Here is a 22290-nt window from a genome sequence, read left to right on the forward strand (position 1 = left end):
CTCATGAATCAATATTGCTTACAGAACATCCATTATAAATGGTTTTACATCGTAATTATGATCAAAAGTCAGTTGCTCCAAACGTCTGGATACGTTACCAGGGCTGTGAGAGAACCTGCTTGGATAAGTTAATTGAGAACTAACATTTAATCATTTACGGTAACACAAGTATAGCATATCACTTGATCACCTGGAAGACAACTGTTCGCACATCGACCACGGATTCTTATTCCGTAAGTGTTACGTAACCTACAGCTCATAATAAGATTGTGTGATGCTTTGAACTATTTTATTTTTGCAGATATGCTGATGTTGGCAGTGGATTATAGAAAATGGAACATAAATCTATAAAGTAGTTTAAACAAAGATACAACTATCTAGTTTATTAATCAGTTTTAAACCGCTGTAAAGTTACGGACACGCTTTATGTCATTTGTACCACTCAACTAAACATAGATACTCCCATGTCTCCAATATTTTCAATGAACTTGTAAATTACATCTAAAAAGTTCATATATTTAACGTGTTCATGAAATTTTACCCTATGAAAATCACAAAAGGATGTCTATAACTGGAAGTATAGACTTTTTTGTCTTCTCCGTCGGTATTCCTGTCGATTTTATTCAGTAACGTCTTTTCACTATTTCTTTTACCGTTGTTGCTTTGAGTTGAAAAATCTGGCAGTCACGCTGCTAAAATACATTTTAAAAAGTAAAGTTATACAGTTACATTTTTTCGCTTTCACAGTTTGATATCATGCGTCATTTAAGTGCAACATCTATTAACTTTTTAATAACAATCAAGTCACTATGGTAAAGCAAATTAAACAAGTCTTTATTAGATATTCCTAAAGAAAAAGACGTTCAAATCCCCTTTAAAACGGTTTTGAAATGTGACGATTTTTAATGAAGAACACCGCGCTTTACAAAAGAAAATAACAAGCGTTATACTTGCCAAGGAAATCTAGACTACTATACTGCATTGTACTCGCATACACTACTACTTCTTCTTCGGACCATTCACCATTCTGCGGGAATAATTTTAAGCCAAATTAAGTCTGCACAGTATAATCGTTGATGTAAAATCTTATCGACACAGTATGGCTAAAATTTGTAATTGGAATCCTACCCGGAAGTTAACCTCGTGGTGCTTGCGCCATGCGTAATCATACGTCTCTTACGTCTGACCTCGCTCTTGGTCATAATTCGCATATGTGCGTAATAGGAACGTTCCCTTCCGTCTGTCTATTTATAAAATGGAACGAGGGTTCACCACCTCACTCACCTGCCAAAAGCCTCAGGCGGAGTGGAGAAGCTGCCAAACCGCGATACTTCCAAAATAAGATTCTCTTCGAATTGGGCAACCGCCAAATGGAATAATGGAATTAAAACATTCATCTTTTCCCTTTCGCCCCTAAAGCCTCAGATCATCACAACATCGGAACGTCCCGTGAAGCAATAACGCGAACGTATTAAGTTTTCATAACGCTTTATTTTAAATACGTAAGGCGTTAGTACGTAGTGAATTTGTGAAAGTAAAGAAGTTTTGGCAGAATTACAAGAATGTTCCGATTGTTTAGAAAAATGAAATGTTTTAAATGTAGTAAATTCCCCAATACTCCATTTATTCTAACTTCCGTTTCGCATTGTTTATTAAAATATATGTGCAGGTTTTCGCATCATCCGCTCCAAACTACTATCCTAAACATATTAAATTGGAAAAAAAAGTATTTAAAACATATGATCATAATTGTAAGATGCGCTAGATTTAATGAAAATCGTATAATTGCATTAATAAAAAGGGAAAAACAACATTCAAGACTGTTAAGTCATTTTATATATAAAAATAAACACAGTAATTAATTCATTAGTATAATCGCTAATTAGACTGTATGAGAAGCAACATTTCTGCACATTAACAAAAGGAATGACTACGACTAAAAATAGCTATCCACGACTATATTTGGTTTCACTGTATCACAAAATAGTTCCTAAAATAAACGGTACGCCCCAGAAATGAATGAGATCTGCGCTATCTCAATCGATGGATTGGCCCAGAGTAGCTAAATTTAGCACAGCGTGCGTCAGCGCCGTGCGTCAGCGGGGCGCTCTCACGCGCACAAGTTCCAGACCGCCCCTCTTGCCGCACCCAGCTCTCCGCCTGCCCATTGGCTGGGGGGACCGGGGGCGTGGCTATGACTAAAGCTCGGGGGGGTGGTCTCCCATAGAGCAAATGGCGCCTTGTGATTGGTCGCCCGAAGGCGATGACATGCTTACGCGCGGTTCATAAATGATAATAAAGGAGCGCGGGGAGAGTGGAGAGCAGTGTTCTCGAGCCTGTCAGCAGCTCGTCATCACTCGTGTACTGCCTGTGCGTGCACGGCCGCAGGCGCGCCGTTCAGGGGCCGGCCAGGAAAATCTCAGAAGACCAATTTCAACACACACAATAAAGAAAAGGGGCAGCTGACGTGTCTCGCCATAACGTGACGTATACGGCCCGGAGGCGTCACAATTGACGTTTATTGCATTCCAGCCGCACTTATGGAGATACCGGCGTTCCTCCTATAGGCGAGCAGCTTTTGCAAACACCCGCCCCCTTCTTAAACATAAATGACGTTCACAAAGTGAGGAATTGTACTGATATCTGTCTGCACATAAACAAAGGCACATTGCAATCGGAGGAGCGTTCACAACACAGACAAGGAACTGAGGAAAGAGTTTCAAACACTTTTCGCCACCGATGAACTCCTGTGAAGAAAATTCCGGATCGCAATAGAACTAATTCGCTTACTGGCAGTAATATTTTAAAGACAACTGTCTCTGTGAATTATCCATGACTGGGACTGGACGTCTACTCGTAACTTGGAAGGCAGTTTGATTACATGTAAAGACGGAACCGTCACAGCAATCAAGTACGTATCAATAAGTTACTAACTGGACATCGTAAAAGTTGCAAGGGGTATGCTATAGAACAAGCGACAGCAATTCAAAGAACTTTAGTGATTTTGTTTCGTTAAGGCTGTTGGAATATACTTTGGAACTTGTCCTTTGATGCCCGACCGTTGTTTCTTGAGAATTTATGAGTTAATCAACCGCTTTGGCGAGTGTGACAATCAGAGATCAGCGGGTATTAAGGTATTTCTGGTAGTTGTCATGGTAATGTAATGCTGCAGGCTGGGTGTTTGGTATGGTGTGATGAATAGATGCGATTTGTCTTACACTTGTCTTTGTGTATAATTAGTTATGTTCCAGTGAAAAGTGTAAAGTTATTTCGTGTCTACTTGATTCCACTGCAAACGCATTCTGAAGGGGACATCGTGCTGGTTTGTTTATAAAGCTGAAATGTGCCATGAAACAAAATTAGAGCTATTATTCCACACGCTGGTCTTGAGTGCGATCCTAAATATTTAAAGTTTCAGTTAAGAAATAACGCCTCCTAATTGTAGTCCCTATTGGTCCAACACGTGAGAATATCCCCAGTTCTGGCCCATCTTTTGTATTCAAATGATTATGAATATTTTTATTAATAGTTTCACTTTCAGAAGCGCGCCTGCTTAACTTTTACTTTTTGTTGAGTAATGTGGTGCAGCACGTTTCTTATGTCAGTGTGTCAGTTGGGTATTTGTGTTGGACTTACCAGGGGAATCGTTTTGAAGTACACTCTTGATTGCCGACATTGGGAAGGGTAAGGTTGAATGTGGATGAATCATCAGTCCAAATTTTCATACTTTAGTGGAAGGTCGGCGACGAGTTTGTTAATATGTGCCAAGTCACTAATCGGGGTTACAACATCACACCAGATTAGTTGAAAAGTCAGTAATGAAAACTCAGCCAATCCGTATAACCTCACTCTAGCGATCTCTTTTATTGTGGCACTGTACCCGCATGGAGGCCTTGGCATGTTTCTATGAAATTGAAATTGCAGAGGTGTTCGGAGTATGGTATCTGTTAGGACAGAAGGCAGCGGATTCCGAGTCCTTAATAATTTTCGGGGCTAATTTTCCATAACTAGATGACTTGTAATTGAGATACAGCAATGAAAACCTAATGCTCCAAGGGCATATTGTGATGAATCTATTTGTATTTCATATGTTTAACGCATTTAATTTTTCATAATTGTTAATTATACTCTCCTGCCATGGGCGATTATCTGACGTCCAGTAGAGCCCGTGTTGGCCCTTTTCTAAAAGAGTGAGATTGATAGCAATAATTTTTTTAATCTAATAATTTAAACTAATTTAAGATTTCCCCGCAGTTTGTGCTATGGTCGGCTGCTGTATGGGAGATGGGGCAGCTAGTAACGAGGTGGATGTTTAAAGAGGCCTTGCCAGTTCTCTAGGTAACCAGCTGATTTAGAGCATTCTTCTGAGGGAGACCTACTGTGCAAAGGAGCTAACCAAGGGAGCTGGGCAACTACCGATAAACATAACCTTGCCGGAGCTTTTTATCTACTTTATTACAGAAAGGCTGTAATAATCATTTCGAAAAATTAAGGGGAGAGGCGTTTGGAAATCTTATTTCCCTTTAATGCGAATACAAAAGATTAAAGTCGCTAGTGTAGCCCCGAATTCGGAATCTCCTTTCCGATCCAGACCGGGTTCCCCCGCAAACGCGCGGGTGGCAAGTGGCTATGACGATGGCGTGGACGGAATTTGTATGAAACGTCTAGGTTTCATACCTGACCCAGCCTAAAACCGTTCAGAGAACTATTCTTTTCCGACCATGCCAATGTCCGGACAAACTTGCTAGGAAAGAATTACATTTTCCAGCAGGTGAAAAAAAAATCCATATAAAAGAGTGAAAGCTTGGGGGCAGTTCTTTCAATTACGATCTATTGGTTAATTTTTGTGGTTTGTACTTATCACCCATCTGACTCTTCAACCCAAAACCGTACAAAGGAGTGCGTTGATTGACACTGCCTTGGCTAGCCATTTCTCAGGTGTTTAAAAATTTTCATCGGTATTGTGTTAAATCCTTGTTAAATTTACCATAAAACTAAAGACATCTATGATTATTTGAACTTTGGAAAGTTTTGAGGACGGACGTCGTGTTAAATAAATTACGAGAGGGCGCTGTAGTTCCACTAACCCAGATCGATTCCTCGCCATAGATACGGCAAAAGTTGAATAATACGCTTTTAATAACGCTGTGGGCGGCTATTTTTTTGTGAATGCGTTTTAACCTATTGATTTAGTGGATTGTTCGGGGATCTCCATCCATTTGAGCGAGTCCTTTTTCCTCATGCTACTTGGAGAGCATGTACAATATGGACTGGCGTTTTTCATCCCAGATTCCAGAGATAAATGTGACATCCCAGCCAGCGCAGGAATAACAACAGTGGCTACCTTTTGCTAACTTTCCTAAACCATTGTGGACCAAGTCCGTTCGAGCTGAAGGATAATACCGATTTCGACGCAGTGTCAGTATCAACCGCGAGTGGAGGATTTGCATAGTTTAAATTGGGTCCTATTCAGCTAAGTTTCCGCTGTACTGAATCGACATTCACACCTTTGTGATGGAAGTCAATATTGTAGCTCGGTGCAAAATAAAGTAAATTTGATAAAGCAATTTTTTTAAATGTGTCTTGCGTTCCTATTTAGGTGGTGAAGTTGCGGGATATTTTTCTCGGTGTTTGTATTGAACTTTTGAATTCATAAATAAGCGATTATAAAATATTGCTACCCTCTGTCCGAATTTGCAATGATCTGGTCAAAGGGAAGTGCGTTTCATAATTTCTCCAAGCCTGACACTTCCTTGTTTTCTCACTCTGCAGATCTTGGTTCGGAAGAGCTTCCCCCACCGAGCCCGAATACCGAGTCAGGGCAGCGGAGTGCCGAGAGCAGCCAACCCAGTGACAGCGCATTGACAGCGGCCGAGCCCCTGGCAGCCTACCGAGCCAACATTCAGCGAGCCAAATATCTCCCTTCCTCAGCACACACAGGTACACACTGGAGGCTACCTGGGGATATGCAAACAACACAGAGGATTTTCCTTGTGCCGCCTTCTGGCGACAAGGTGGTGGGGGAGGGGCGAGGTTAGAGCAGGTGCTGACGAGCAAATTACTTCGTTTGCTCGTCTCTCCGTTATTTCTCGGCTGTGTTTATTTTACAGTCCTGTTTTGATTCATTCTGTTTGTTTCCCCTATTTGCATTTTAATTTCTTATTTACGGTCACACTGTCTGTGGATAATTTGGAGTTAAGGTAACGTTAAGGTATCATGGACGTGGATAGCAATTTTTGACTTCTCCGACCTTAATCAAGTGATCTGGGGAGTGTATAGGTTAAGGGCCGACATCAGCTAAAACCTAACCAAGGAAGGAATAAAAATAACCACCGTCCCTACGTGTAGAAATGAGCATGTGTACAGCGACCAGACAGAGAGAATCCAGTGAGTGCATCTGAAAACATTAGGTTATGTACAAGCTTTGTGCAAAACAAGATGTATACCTCCACGAGTTTGAACATATACAAACCTCTACTTATACAGAGAAGTATTCAAACATAAACTTGGCCAAGATATAGGACAAGAAACGACAGAGGAATGTGCCAATAAATACTTAAATGTGCACAAGTCACAACACATGCTTGCATAGATAAATTTTATGTACAATCTTGTGCCAAATAAAGACGCGCTAACACATTAACATCTGAATGCCTGCGATCTCTTGTATCAATTTCTCTCATCCACAGCACCATCTCTCCAGTTATTTTTCTTAGCTCTTGCTCTATCTGGTATAATCTATTAATTACCAACTAGTGCATGAACTATTGAATACACCTTCTCTTTTAGACTAGAGCTAGATTTCGAAAACTTGTCTAGACAAAATATGACATTTCTATTACGGATTTTATAGCCTGTGTTTTATTCTGTTTCCTCTGACTTCACCTGGTTAATTTGTTCGCGTGTGTCCTAATCATTTACAAAATCGATTTGCTCTCTGACGTATAGGAGGGTTCATATAATTAGTGTTCAGTCACACTCTGCTAACAGGAAGCAGAATTCGTCTTTGTGACTGGCTTCACAAATCTTTACGGTCTCCAAGAGACTGGCTTTGTAAGCTTATCTTGTCCCTAAACGAGAATATTTAAGTGACTGTGAGTGTTGATTATTATGCAGACGATAATTGATTACATAAAGATAACATTGGTACAGAGACCAGTAGGGGCCCTTCTCCCAAACCCGTGCAAATACAGTGTGTTGCCTTTTAAGTACATTTAAAGAAACTTACGCATATTACCATATACACAGTGATGTGCACAACGCGCTGGTCAGTTATGCACCAGATTCCGACAGGTATAGCGTCTCGGATGCAATTATCACCATAGTGCTCCGTCAAATTGTGGCATAAACTGACGCCGTGAAGATTTATACATAAAATCAGTCTGATCAAGGAAGGGCCTGGACTCCAAACGTTGACGACCCATTTCCCTCTCCAGGCCCGCATAGATCAACCCTTCAGCTTGCTCTTTGCTGCAGATTCCAGCACTTGCAGTCTCTCGTGTCTCCAAAAGTTATTAATCAGTCACTGCTAAAAATACGGCGGATTTCTAACTTTTAAAGGCAAAAGTTCCATCAATGTGGCGCAATTATAAAAGGAAATCGTGTTGGTGAAATTCAGTTCCATGTATAGGATGGATGGAATAAGCTGGAAGTCGTTATAGTTAGACATATACACCAGACTTTTAATGGCTAGTTTTCGTATAATGACCTTTCTTTTCGCTCGGCAGCGTGGAAGTATTCAAAACCCCTAAAAGAAATCACACTGTAGATGCTGGTAACCCGAAATAAAATGAAGAGATCCAATTTGTTGCTCAATCTGTCCACCCTTGTTAACTGCAGAATATTCGTTTCTTCTCAGATATGCCCTGTGTGCAAACTCAGTACAGCTCGTCGCCACAAGGTGCCAGTTTCGCGGCTCAGAGTTACGTTTATGGTGGAGATTACAGCTCTGACTTCGTGCACACTGAATCCCCCTACATGAAGTTCGGCGTGGACATGGGCAGCACTGAGATCACAGCCACTACAGCCCTGCCCAGTTTCAGTACCTTCATGGAGACGGGCTACTCCGGCAGCTACGAGTTCAAACCGTCCTGTGTGTACCAAATGCACGCTTCCTCTCAGAGACCCCTCATTAAACTGGAAGACCCCTCCCATCACGGCTACCAGCCATCCATCCAGCACCAAGCCGAGGATATCATGCCGTCCACCTCTGTTTACTTCAAGCAGTCTCCGCCTTCGACTCCTACAACACCACAGTTCACAACTCCGCAGGCCTCTCTTTGGGATGAACCTCACACTTTGGCCCCAGTGACCCAGACTTGTATGACCTCGGGTCATATCTTGGATGCTTCCCTGAAGACCACGCCACCGAGATTCCCAGTATTCGCCTTCAAACAATCTCCGCCGCACACTCCAGCCTCCAGCAGCCATGTGTGTTATGAGCCCACGTTGAACATGCCATTGGGAGCTGATAGTACGTCCACGCAGTCGGTAATGGACACGCATCAGTATTCACTGCACTTGGTTAAGGGGTCTGGATTGGGCTTCCACCCATTGCCTGTTAGCCAGAGTACCCAGAGCCTCCCTTCTCCCCCGAACAGAGGCTCCTCCTCTGCAGAGGGGATGTGTGCTGTTTGTGGAGACAATGCAGCGTGTCAGCATTATGGAGTCAGGACCTGCGAGGGATGCAAGGGATTTTTTAAGGTACGGCGCATTTTAACGTTGTCAAAGACACTCCTGAACTGTGAATTAGGTGAAGGAAGCTAGTATCTGGAGGTTATTTGTAAAGGTAAATAATGAGTTGCATGGGCCAAAAGCAGCTTGAGGGTAAAATAGCCAGTTGAATAACAGTGTTGCAGCGTGCATAACTTTCCAGTGCAGACAATTTTAGTAAGTTTGACAAACTGGATTATGAGGGGATACACCTGACGCTTTTAGAAGGGGTAATGGGAACTTGGTACGATCTGCAGGGACAATCATCTCAGCCAATTTCACGCGCTGAAATGCTTCGGGGGGGGGGGGGAGGGAGAGAAGCTAAATCCTTGAATTAGAAACTTCAACAATGAAGCATCCTGTATACCTGAGCGACACCTTTGGAAATCTATGCGATAATTTATAATTGCGGTTATCACAGCCAAAATTAAATCTAATAGGATGTGAAACAATAGCCTTGCTGTAACTTCAGAATAAGACTGGAATAACATTTCACATGTGCTGCTAGTGTCCAGGCTGGCTTGCAAAAGTGAGAAACAAGTCATCCATCACCAAACAATAATAGCATGGAGAATACCTTCAAAACACTCCATTGTTACCAGAAATTAATTAGCTTCATTTGTCGATTTAACCTTTCTTTCTAAAGGACCCTAAATTTATAAGACTTTTTCTTTGTTGTATAAACATAGTGGATTACCACGTTGTTTTCAGTCTGATTAATAATCCTGCCTAAATGAGCAAAAGAGAGATGTCCTAATTCCAGTTTGTGTATAAATAAGTCTTTTCTCTGCCCAGAAACAGGTTTGAATTCTGTGCAGTTAACCCATTAGCAATACTCTGTTATACATCTTGATTTTTCTTAAAAAAAAGATGTATAGTATTTAATTAAAATTTGACTCTGAATGTGATTTGAAATGTACTGATCAGTCTTGATTAGTGAAATCCAAGCTAGTTTAATTTTTGTTTTAAGGCTGTGCTAGTTAAAGAAATGCTCTTCCAAACCATTTCAAATTTCTTTAATAAGGCCAGTAATCACCCCGGGAATAAGCCAAGTGGAAAATGATCCCCAAAGGTATATTAGGAGAGAGGGATATTATACTCTGCGGTATAATGTGATGACCCGGTAATTTCAGAAATAATTCTATCATTTAAAGCTGCCCGTCTCTTGAGAGTTTCTCAGCCACGAATCTGACTGATTCTCATTGTCAGGAGCTAACACCAGTAAAATTGTTTTCCTGCAGGCTAACATGTGAGGAAATTAATTTTATCTAATTATCCGAGTAGCTTTGGCGCATTTCATATCATAATTAGAGTCTGCTTTGTCAGCTAAATTTTTCCAAGACAACATGCTGTAATAACATTTGTTCTTTGCAGAGGACAGTGCAAAAAAATGCAAAATATGTTTGCTTGGCAAACAAAAATTGTCCCGTGGACAAGAGGCGGCGTAATCGATGCCAGTACTGCAGGTTCCAGAAATGCCTCAGTGTGGGGATGGTTAAGGAAGGTGAGTGTTGGCAGCTGTCAGACTGTAACCACAGCCTCCCAACCCCATTCTAATCCACTCTACACTCTCCTTCTAATGATCACACCACGGAGTTAATATTTGCTTGCTGTTGATTTTGCTGGGCCATTGAATGAGTATAATAATGACCATCTAGAATAACAGCTGGATTAAAGAGTATTATGCCAATCTACAGGCTTTAACTGTGGTCTCTGTGCATTTCCTGTTTTTTTTTAAAAAAAGACTTCTTCAAAAGTATGCTGCAAATAGCAAGTAAGCTAGTAGGGTAACAGGCTATTTTGGATGAATCAGCGAGGAAATGCAAATAACAAAGGGTAAAGGCACAGTCATTCAGATATTATAATACCAAAGGAGATATTACTTTAATGTTTTATCAAAGTAAAATCCCTCAAAATGGATAGGTATATGAATAGATGAATATTTTTATTTTACACAATGCAATGTCAAACGTAATTTGAGCATACATTCTAAACAATGTATTGAGAATACAGAATATGATATTGTGACTATATTTTTAGTTAATTTATCCTAAATCTTTAAATGTATCCATGTCTTTGTTTCTCCAGTGGTCCGTACTGATAGTTTAAAGGGGAGAAGGGGTCGTCTGCCCTCCAAACCAAAGAGCCCTCTCCAGGAACCATCACCACCCTCACCCCCGATTAGTTTCATGAATGCTCTTGTGCGGGCACTTGTAGACACCACTCCCAGCAGTCATAATTACTCTCAGGTAAGCAAGAATCTACATAAATTAAACAGGTCAATGGATAGCATCTCCTGCCAGCTGCCATTGTAAAATACAATGTGGTTGGAGTTGATTATTATATTACATCCAATAAATTGATGTTTTTTGTGTGTTATTATGTACTAGGCTGACATACTTTCAATCACTTTTTAAATTATTGATTATAGCAAGTTGTGCATATTATTTTATAAATTTTCAACCAAAACCTGAAAAACTCATTACTTTTCATTCAGAGAATTACACTGCATTATGTAACATCATAGAAACTAAATGCATTTACATTTTTAAGAATAAACAGTCATTCTTCTTGGGTTATTTGTTAAATGCAATGATACCTACTATCACTGTATTCATTAGAAAGACATAGTTCTGTAATATATCCACTGGAACACATCCCAACATTTCCTACTTTATGGACAAACATTTTTTTCTGGTCAGCAGGAGCTTTATCCTATTCAGATTTCAACCAGACAATCAGACAATAAATATATTGTTGATCCAAACCAATTCTGTAACAATTATATTCCCTATGTATAAGTCCAGAAATATCAACATTTCTGTTCTCTTCCTCTGAGAAGCTGTGATATTTTCCTCAAAAATACTCTTTTTTCGTTAAGCAATAGTTGCATAGCTATGCATTGTTACTTGTATTGAAAGATTGAAGCCGAAGTGATTTCTCTATTTTCATAGTTTGAGAATGGCAACTTAGGAAGGAAATTCTTCTAGGAATTACAATTTACATCTGACAAATTAGGTTTGTTTTCTACCAACAATAAAACTTGCAATTAGTACAGTTAGAGTTTAGCTATTTTTGAATATTGATATTTTGGGGGGATTAAGTAATAGACAATAGGTGCAGAAGTAGACCATTCGGCCCCTCGAGTCTGCACTGCCATTCTGAGATCATGGCTGATCATTCACTATCAATACCCAGTCCCTGGATGCAAACACAAAATCATCAATTCAGTTTTTTCTTACTTTTCTTGATGTTGTATAATGTTGGCATTATGGGAGATATTTCTTTAGAGATACTTAATCATAATTTCATCAATATTCTTTTTAATAATTGAAAAGCTTCCAAAATGTTTAATTGAATGCAACATAAACATTGTAACCTGTTCTCTAAATGCCGTATGCTTAAAGTAATAAGCATTGACATACTTTTTTCTTCTGAATAAAAGAGGAATGTTAATTTAATCATCTATCAATTAATGTGTGATTTTTAAGATGCCTGCTGCACAAGATATTTGCACCTACGTGTGTCACTTGCATCTTGAGGTTATATTTAAAATTGGAAAGCTTGCTGAATTATTACCAGCAACTGAAAAACTACTTTTTTCTTAAATGCAATAAAAGTCTTGTTTATTGTGGTTTATAACTCACCAATACTGTTTTATGATTTACCTTAAAATTGACTGCAAATAATATTGAAAGCAATCTTCTTGAGGATAAATGTAGAAATTGGAGGTTTTAAACTCAAATCCTTTTTGCTTAAAAACAGCTCTTCTCAGAAACATAGAAAATCTCTTTATTTCTTCCTGCAGTTTTATCTTTTGGAAAATTAAATTTGCTTTCATGATTTTGGCTGACATGTTGTTTCTCCTCCGCAGTTCTGTGCTACTGAGCAGCCAACAGCTGGAAAGGATGCTGAGTATGTGCATCAGTTCTATGGGCTCCTTGCTAGCTCTATGGAGGTCACTCAGAGCTGGGCTGAGAAAATACTAGGGTTCAGTGATCTTCCTAAAGAAGATAAGGCTCTACTCATTGAATCTTCTTTCCTTGAACTCTTTGTACTGAGACTTTCTCACAGGTGAATGTGATAGTTTCCAGAAGTGTAAAATTGTATGTTGAAGTTCTTCTTTTCACAATGTCAATTTATACTCTTCCCTTTTAAATGACAGTACACAATGGATGCTATTGTAGAATTGAATTCTTGGCACTTGCTCTACTTATTCCTCCCCTCTCCATTAACAATCTTTTAAAACCAACTTTGATTAAATTTTAAACACGAGAAATTCTGCAGATGCCAGTAATCCAAAGCAATACAAACAAAATGCTGCAGCATATTCAGGAAGCACCTCAGCCCAAAATGTCACCTGTTTGTTCATTTCCATGGATGCTGCCTCACCTGTTGAGTTCCTCCAGCATTTTGTGATGTTGCTTTGATCAAATTTGGTGGTTTGAGGTAGCAAAAGAATTTAGAATAGTTAGGTTTTTTTTAAAAGGATGCTTTTCCAGTTTGATGCATTACTAGTTATGGTGGTAATTTCACATGCACACAAAGGCGGAACACCTTTTTATACTAATGTAAATTTATGTAAATTGGCAGCTATAACCAGCATTCCCAAGGTTAATTGTCATAAGAAATTTGCAGACATACGTTTCATTTACCAGTTTTTTCTGTTGTCATAAATTTCTATTTCATTCAAATAATTTGTATTTTTTTTTACCTCCTGTGTGGCATAGCAGATAATGAGCAAAATCTATTGTGAAGTTGCTGTTTGTTTTATACTTGTTTTACTTTTTAAAAATTCAACGTCAGCTTAAGATGGGTACCCATGGTAGCAAAACAAAGTAAACTAGTCAGCAAACAATTAATTAAAAGTGTGTTTTGAATATAACCAAATGATTGTTCCAAATTTTCAAAAACGTGGTCTGTAGTTTACATCTGAAGCATACTAAACATTGACTAATTCAGTGAGTGAACATCAGGGTTGTTCTCCAGGTTTAGAAACCAGGCCATTTTATTTATAGCCAACACTCCTTTCCATAGATATTGCATGCAAAAAAAAAAGTGAAGTTCAACAATGTTTTGTAATCAAGAAATGAAATAGGGCTTCTGTTGATAGTTTCAGAACCCTTACAGGATGTGGAATGTATTCTGATATTTGTTAAGATATAACAAGTAATGAACTCAAGTTATAATTCTGTCCTTCTTAACAATTCATTACAGATCTGCTCCAGCAGAGGATAAGTTTGTGTTCTGTAATGGACTTGTTTTGCATCGACTTCAGTGCCTTCGTGGATTTGGTGAATGGCTTGACACAATCAAGGAATTCTCTACAAATTTACAAAGCCTTAATTTTGATGTTTCAACTTTTGCATGTCTAGCAGCTCTAGTTATGATCACAGGTAGGAACTTTCTATCAATTTTCCCCCCAGAATCTTCCAGTGATTCTCAGACCAGTGTAATGGTCTTTCTCAGTCCTATATTAAGCCTTTACTGCGATATATTTTTATTTCACTTTGATATTTTTTTAACTTTGATATCAGATACGATTTCAAACTATTTTGCTGGCTTGGTGATTGCTTATTGCAGTGTTTTAAATACATATTAGCTACCTGTAATTTTGTTTGCTTTTTAGAAATTATTTTAAGCTAATCATTTCAGATGACCAGCTGTTTATTTACAGAATTCAGGACAGTATCTAAGAATTTGCTCTGTCAGTTCATGTCCCCTGTGATAATTTATTGTATCCACTTGGAGACCTGTACTTGAGCCCATGTTGTAATGTTATAGACATAAGTTAAGCATGCTATGTAAAGATGAGCAAACAGTCCAAAAACTGTTAGATAGCTTGGATTAATTCTTTGAATATATATGGTGTGAGGATTTCATACTGTGTGCTTAATTATTATTAGTTGCACCAGATGTTGATCTGAAATTACTGATAAATAATAGCATTCTTGCTGATGGTAGATTTTGGATCCTGTGTACTCATTTTAGTGAGAGTTTTCTGTTCTTGTTTTTTTTATTGCACTTGCCATTCTAGTTTGCTGCAGTTCATCTGTAGAAATATAATTGAACAGGTTCAGTATGTCTTTATCAGAAATGCTCTACATTCAGCTAACAGAAGGCAAGGTTACCATTGGGCCCAGACAGATATACTTCAGAGCTGAGATCCTCTTCCTAACATAGTTTCATGACTGAGTCTCAGTCTAGATTCTTACAAATGTCAGAACAACACTGTATCAGTGTTGAGTTGAGTCAGTATCTCGAACACTGTTGCTACACCATCCTAAATTTTAAAATGCTACATGACGCCACACATTTCATTCACTAGGCCAATTTCTCTATGCTTACGAATTTTGAAATTGAAACTGTACATACACCTAGGTAGAATTCAAATGATTTTCATTGTGGCATTACACGTTACATAATAACTTAACAACTTAAGTAGCACAATAAGTATTTAAATTAACAATTTCCGTTGACTCCTAAGAGTAATTCTCAGTTATAATATCAAAATTGAAGTTCAGAGTATCTTATCATTTGAATCATTGGTTCATGGGTATGTTACTACCAAGCCATTATATTGAATGCTGATTAAGATAAAAATATTCCTTCTGTTTTTGTATAGGATATCTGATAGCAAAAATTGGGATTAATCTCACTATCCTATTCTCACCCTTTCACTGCTGCAAGAGTTATCCATTTTTTCTTTGAGAGATGCTGTAGTCTTTATTTTAAGTTACTGTATAAGCAACCAAATACTTTGCATAATATTAGGCAATATGAAATTATCCTAATGGCTGTAGGTGTGTCTGTGATAGATCTTTCCATCTTAAAAACGAGTTCTGCGGAAATTGGTGAGACAAGGAATGGGAAACATAATTGATTTGTATTCACTTCAGTGGCACATGTACTAAAACTTGGGTGTCTTTCATTGCCCCATCTTCTGTTATTCTGTCCATCAGCCTAGACGATCTCTCCTCTTTTCATAGAAATCTAGGTCATGTATGATCAGATTAAAGAACTACCAGGCCTAATTTCAGTTTCCAGCACACAGAACATAGTTCTATATGTCCTAGCTCTTTAAAAACTTGTTACATACAGTTGAACTTCTGCCTCTATTATTACTTGAGTAGAGAATTCCAGTCTCCTACCAGACTCTGGGTCATAAAAAGGTCCTACCAATTATTTTAAATCTATGCCTCCTGATTTTGGGCTCCCCTGCTAAGATAAATTAATTTTTCCTATTTTGTCTAGGCTCCTCGTAATTTAATATGCCTCTATTAAATATCCCTTCAGCTTCTGATACAAGGAAAATAACCAGGCCTATACAATATTTCCTAATACTAAATTTTTCCGGCCTCCTCATAAATTTTCTCTGAACCCTGCTCAGTCTAATTGTATCTTTACTGTACCATGGTGACAAGACTGCAGCCTAACCATTTTGTGCTGAATTCTAAAATAATCTCCTTTACCTTAAATTCTATGTCTGATATCTTAAAGGAAGCATCCTGTATTTTATTTTTACTCACATCATCGTGTTCTTTACCTTTTAAGGAGCTGAGGACAGTTTCACTGTTCTTCCACCCATTTCAATATCCTCTCATTTACTGTGTCATGTTGCCCTTCCCAAATGCATTTTCCTTGGACTCAATTCCACTTTTTACTTCCCAAATGACCAAGACTATCAATATCTTCCTCCACCATCAGCCTCAGTAATTTTTTGTATCATCTGCAACTTTCTTTAATCATGGCGTGTGTAATTGATTTTAAATCATTAATATACATGGCAGAAAGCAAGAGACAGGTTCCACGAGGCTCAGCGCCAATTACAAAGACACACGTCAGCCATTATCCTTTGCTTCCCATCGTTAAGCCACTTTTGAATTCAATTTGTCACTCCTCTCTTGGATTTCATAGGTTTTCCTATTTTTCTGACCAGCATGTGATGTGGGACTTTTCCAGAAAGTTTGCTAATATTGATGTAAACTACATCAGATGCACTGCCCTCATCTAGTTGTCTTGTTATCGTATTAAAATTCAATTATAGTTAGACACACATTTCCCTTAACTTCATGCTGATTGTCATCAAATACACACTTTACTAAATACGATACAGCCCATCAGAATTGGTTACAACAGTTTACCCATCTTCAAAGTTTAACTAACTGGGCTGTAATTACTTTGGTTATCCCTTCCTTTTTTATCTTCTGTCAGTAGATAGGCACATGAATGTGAGGAAACTGGAAGGATATGGACAGAAGAGATTACTTTAGTTGGCCATTTGTTTGGTTTGACACAACATTGTAGGCCAAAGGGCCTGTTACTGTGCTGTACTGTTCTATAAAAGTACGTTGTTAGCACTAGGCAACCCCTCTGGAACCGTTCCCGTATCCAAAGAGGTTTGGAAAATGAAATTTGGAACCTCTTCAGTTTCCTCCCTTGCTTCTTTTAAGAGCCTGGGATGTATATTAATATTAGAATGCCCACTTTCAAAATGCTAAGCTCCTTGGTACTTCCTCGTTTACTATGTTTATCGTGCTTCCTCATTAATTACGGCATGAATGTCATCTCTCTCATTCTCTACCTCCATACATAGGTTATCTTTTTGGTTCTAAATTGGCTCTTTCCTTTATATGCTACCTTTGATATTGCTTGTCAGTTTTTATTGTTATGCTTTTCCTAATTTCCCATGTAACTTCACCATTACATTCTTTCTGTAACATTAAGTTCTCCGGGTTTACCATAAGACTTTGTCTTTTTTTTTCCTTTTCTTTTAAACTAAGCTTGAGAAGTGGCACTCCTCCATGTTTCTTTGTGGGGGTATATTTACACTAAACACCAGGATCTCCTCTTTTGAGTATCTCCCTTTAAACTCCGGCTGATTTAGATTGTGATTTCCAGTCCACTTTTTCCTGATCACTTCTCATTTTAGTAAAATTGGCCTTGTCCCAGTATAGAACCATTACTCCTATTGTATCATCATCTGTTTTCATGCCTATGCTAAATCTATTTGAATTATGTTCATTATCACAAAAGTACTCTCCCATGGATGTTCTTTTCACTGCTCAACCTCATTTTCTAAAACTAATACAGAATTTCCAACTCCTACCCACCCTTGTTATTTAGATACTGGCTAAAGAGACTTGCCAGAATGCAATTTAGGAATTCAGTGCCTCCAATAATTCTTACATTGATTACATCCAAGTTATTGGGCGCCATGGTAGTGTAAGTGGTTAGCACAATGCTATTACAGCTTGGGGCACTGGAGTTCAATGCCGATATCATCTGTAAAGAGTCTGTACATTCTCCCTGTGGGACTTGGGTGTGCCAGTTTCCTCCTGCAGTCCAAGGAGATACCCGTTAATAGGTTAATTGTAAATTGCCCCATGATTAGGCTAGGGTTAAATCAGGGTTTGTTGGGTGGTGTGGTTCGAAGGGCTGGATGGGCCTGCCCCATGCCATCTGTTAATAAATTAATTAATAATGAGGATGATTGAGCCCACTGACAAATGGTGCCCCTTTTCCCTTGGCATTTCTGCACATACTTGACCTGTTTCTCCGGTCTGTGGTACACTTCCAGCAATGTGACTTTTCCCCCTTTCTGTTTATTTGGTTCAACTTTTGTATCCTTGTTTGACAATCCTTACAAAATTCTCATACAGTGATTGCTTCATTAAGAAACATTGCTCCTCTTGAATCTAGTTTTTTTTAAATCACTATCTCTACGTTGTCTGAAAACCTGATAACCAGAAAGCTGCCTTTCCTGTTCTTTAGAGTAATGATGTCATATTTCAATTTGTATGCTTTTGTCTTCAGCCCATCTTCCTTTTTTGTCTGTCCTTGCATTGCACTATTAAATTCGACCTCTTTTTATCCCGTTTCCCACCTTTGTTTGCTCTACCTCCTAAACTTTCTCTCAAATTTATTCCCTTCTGTTTTCATTCCTATTTATCTGTGATTTGAAGACAAATTGGCCTCCTAAGTTTGAGTAAACTATGTTAAATAAGCACAAGAAAACCTACTTGTGAGGATATTGGTTTCATCCCTGTTGAGATGAGAGCTATCCTGCCTATACAAGTTCACCACGTCAAGAATCTGATCCCCCTCACATCTAAAATCCATCTTCCCATACCATCGCTCCAGTCACACATTTTACTGAACAATTCCTTATTTCCATACCCATCAGTACATGGCACAAGTTATCTGAATAGTACGACTTTTAAGTCCTCACTTTTTTTAAATTGCAAGATCTGCCATTATCTGTTAATATCATTGGTACCAAAATAAACCCATTCACTCTCTTCTCTCATAATGGTCTGCGTCCGGTCGGTGATCTTTCACCAGGGAGGCAGCACGCTGACTTGGAATTGCCCCAGAAACAGCAGAAGCATCTTATACTTGTTTGGTGCAATTAACACAACATGAAATCCCAGGGTATTTTAGAGGAGTATTATCAATAAAAGATTGACACTGAACCACAAGTTATAATAGGGTAGGTGCTTAATAACTTGGTTAAAGACTTGGGCTTTAAGGACTGTTTGAAAGGAGCAGAGACATTGAGATGAGGAAGCTTATGGAGGAGGACAGCTTATCCACTGTCTACTTTCCAAGCAGTGCATCCTTAGCTGATACTTTGGAAGGATCCATTCTCCACTTCCCTTTCCCAGTTCCGACAAAGGGTCTCGGACCTGAAGCGTTAACTGTTTCTCTCTCCGCTGATAGTAACTGACCTGTTGAATATTTCCAATATTTTGTTTCCGTTTCAGATTTCCAGCATCTGTAGTTTGTTGTCCAGCATTGGACAAAATATATTGACAAATAAATTACTGGAGTGCTAGTTTAAGTGGGAAATAAGTGCAACGTAATGCTATTCTTGTCATCATTTCGATTGGCTACCCTTGGAGGAAAGGTTATGAATGACTTGCATGCAGTTAGAGATTTGAAGACTGCAAGGTGGTCTCATTGAAGTACATTATGAGGACAATGTTGAGTAGATGTTTCTTTCAGCTGCAGAGTCTTGTAATAGGGACTTGATCTTAAGATAAGCTGGCCACTGAGGACTAGGATGACAGAATATTTTTAGTAGTTCACTTGAGTGCTTTGGATGTTCAGTCATTTTGAAAAAAACAGGATTGAGACTCACATTTTAAATAGTTGGGAATCAAGAGCAGGAAAATGGACTTGAGATGTGGGTTCATCCATGATCTTGGTGCATGGTAGTGGAGATCTGAGGTAACATGCAGTATGACCCTCTGTTCTTTATGTTCTTTTGTGGCTTTGCACTCTGACAAACAGAACTGGCATTAGTTAGAACAAAGGCCTAGTTATTTAACGAATAAAATTCCCTTCTGCTTCCCTATTGATGTTATTGCTCTCAGTATAGAAAAGCACTGTCACTGTATCTTGTTATTTCTGTCAGAACCAAGTTTGTTCAAGATTCTTGAAGAGAACCTGCTTAAATAAGACAGTTATAGTTCCCATCAGAATCTCTGAACTTCATCAGAAATTTAAAAAAAACAAGGTTCCAAACATTGCAAACTGCTGACTGATTGTATCTACAAAATTAGGGGATGGCAAAGTGCATTGATGGGACAATAAATGACAAGAAAAGTGGATTTTTCATATCTTTATTGGAGGAAAATGTTTAGCATATTGGGTGTATGTTGTTAATAATGCCTGTTATGTCTACGCAGATCGCCATGGGTTGAAGGAACCAAAGAAAGTGGAAGAATTGCAATCCCGGATCATCAGTTGCTTGAAGGAACATGTATCATTCAACAGCCCTGGAGAAAACAAAGGGCAGCCGTTATCCAAGGTAGTGGCGATCATCCCTCAGCTGCGTTCTCTCTGTACGCAGGGGCTCCAACGCATTTTCTACCTAAAACTCGAGGACCTGGTGCCACCCCCGGCCATCATCGACAAACTGTTTCTGGATACACTGCCTTTTTGAGATGTTTTACCTCTTTTGCTTTCCCTGACAATAACACACTTCTGTAACCAAGTGGATTGTGTATAGGGGAGAATAAAACAGCTGGTGCTCTGCTGTCTGTACCCTACAAAGCAGCTCTTAATATCCATATCCAAGAATATTTCCTGGTTCTTTATTCTGAAGGACCCTATACGTTAAAAACTCTTGCTGCTTTTGGGAATGCTGAGGTGGCACCTTGAGAACGATGCCTGATAGAAGTGATTATCTGACTCTTTTTTTCGGTCTGTAATTTGTCATCCCAAAATTCTTGGGTGACTACTATAACTTTTTTTAAAAAATGTTAACAACAAAGTTGTTACAAAAATAGTATGCTTTTTATTGTGATTGATGCCTTTAGTATAGCTCCTGATGTGTCATATGTACAGCAAGTGGTGGTGAAAGGAGTCACCGCTGATGAAAAGCTCTGTTTTTAGAATGCAGTGATGAAAGGCTGTTGGCTCACATGTCCAAGTGCAATTTATTTGAAAGTGCTACAACTTCAAGAAGTTTATTTTGTTGGTTTTGTTTTTTTTTCGAACTCTAATTTATTGTAATACTAAAAGAATTTGATGAAATATAAGATATTGCTGGCACTAACTTTACTGACAAAGTTACCTGAACTTGAATTATAGTGATATATGTACTGATGAAAGTACAGTTGATGCAGGGACACTTTGTGAACCAGAAGAGCACCTACAGATTGCATAGGAAGAAGAATATATAGGGAGTCAAGGGGTGGGGGGGGCTTCGAGAAACACATTTAATTTTTACAATCTTTTGTGAAGTGTTTTAAGGATGATCATGTACAGTTTGGACAGAAGGATCTTGAGATACAAGAAGAATCAAATATTCTGTCAGAATTAGTTGTTCTACCAGCCGACTTTACAAATCCAGCAGTTTCTACTGAATACTGTAGTTGTCAGAATGTAGGTGCTAGTAGGATGCAGGTCAACTGCATTAAACATTCCGTGTTCGTAAAAGTTTTTTGTATGATGTTTATACTGTTGATGCCATATACTAATACAAAATACTTTTGTTGCATAACATCTTTTCTATAAAGATTATATGCATGTTATTGTAATGGCTTTGCCTGTATTTATTGCAACAATTGCTGGTTGCTTAGAGTAACTCTGCAGGCTGAATTCAGGAACCCTAGCTGTTAAAGGGGCAGTGCCTTGTGTTTGACAACAGAGTGAATTCACAAACCATCTCTGTGCTCCCTCAGCATCCAATAGTGTTCTGTTGTGTTAGCCTGTGTGTTTTCAAATGTTGAGTACATTGTACATAGATATGTAAATTAAAATATTAAATTGAATAACATTTTATCATAAGATACTTGACTTTGGAAGATTTTCTGAAATTCATCTTGTGGCCACAATTTATATTAGATCAGATCTAACTGTGGTAATTTACAACCATTTCTTTTGTTTAAGTAAAAATTAAAATCTAAAAGTTAAATGTCAATGACATAACAGGTATAAACTAATTATATCAAATTTTGAAAATAATTCTTATCATATCTGGCTGTAGATGTCAATTCTACAGGAATATTCAATCATAAGCCATGGGATGTAATATGAAAGTAGCCAAGGTGGTGGCTGGGATTTGTG

At 38.5% G+C, this 22290-nt stretch overlaps 1 protein-coding gene across 2 annotated transcripts; it reads left to right on the forward strand.

Moving 5' to 3' along the window:
• The first annotated feature begins 201 nt into the window (after nt 1-201).
• Nucleotides 202-21994, forward strand: nr4a3 (nuclear receptor subfamily 4, group A, member 3). Of its 2 annotated transcripts, none has more exons than XM_059972497.1 (8): nt 202-233; nt 5773-5940; nt 7859-8703; nt 10087-10216; nt 10801-10961; nt 12587-12786; nt 13930-14108; nt 20406-21994. In XM_059972497.1, exons 3-8 carry the CDS (start codon nt 7861-7863, stop codon nt 20660-20662), a joined length of 1770 nt encoding a protein of 589 aa, XP_059828480.1. In that variant the 5' UTR covers nt 202-233; nt 5773-5940; nt 7859-7860; the 3' UTR covers nt 20663-21994. The 2 variants fall into 2 exon arrangements, with proteins under 2 accessions (XP_059828480.1, XP_059828479.1); XM_059972496.1 differs by lacking the exon at nt 202-233 and adding an exon at nt 2328-2911.
• The last annotated feature ends 296 nt before the right edge of the window (nt 21995-22290 follow it).

The sequence above is a fragment of the Hypanus sabinus genome, chromosome 6, assembly GCF_030144855.1.
Source record: "Hypanus sabinus isolate sHypSab1 chromosome 6, sHypSab1.hap1, whole genome shotgun sequence".
Taxonomy (NCBI): Eukaryota; Metazoa; Chordata; class Chondrichthyes; order Myliobatiformes; family Dasyatidae; genus Hypanus; species Hypanus sabinus.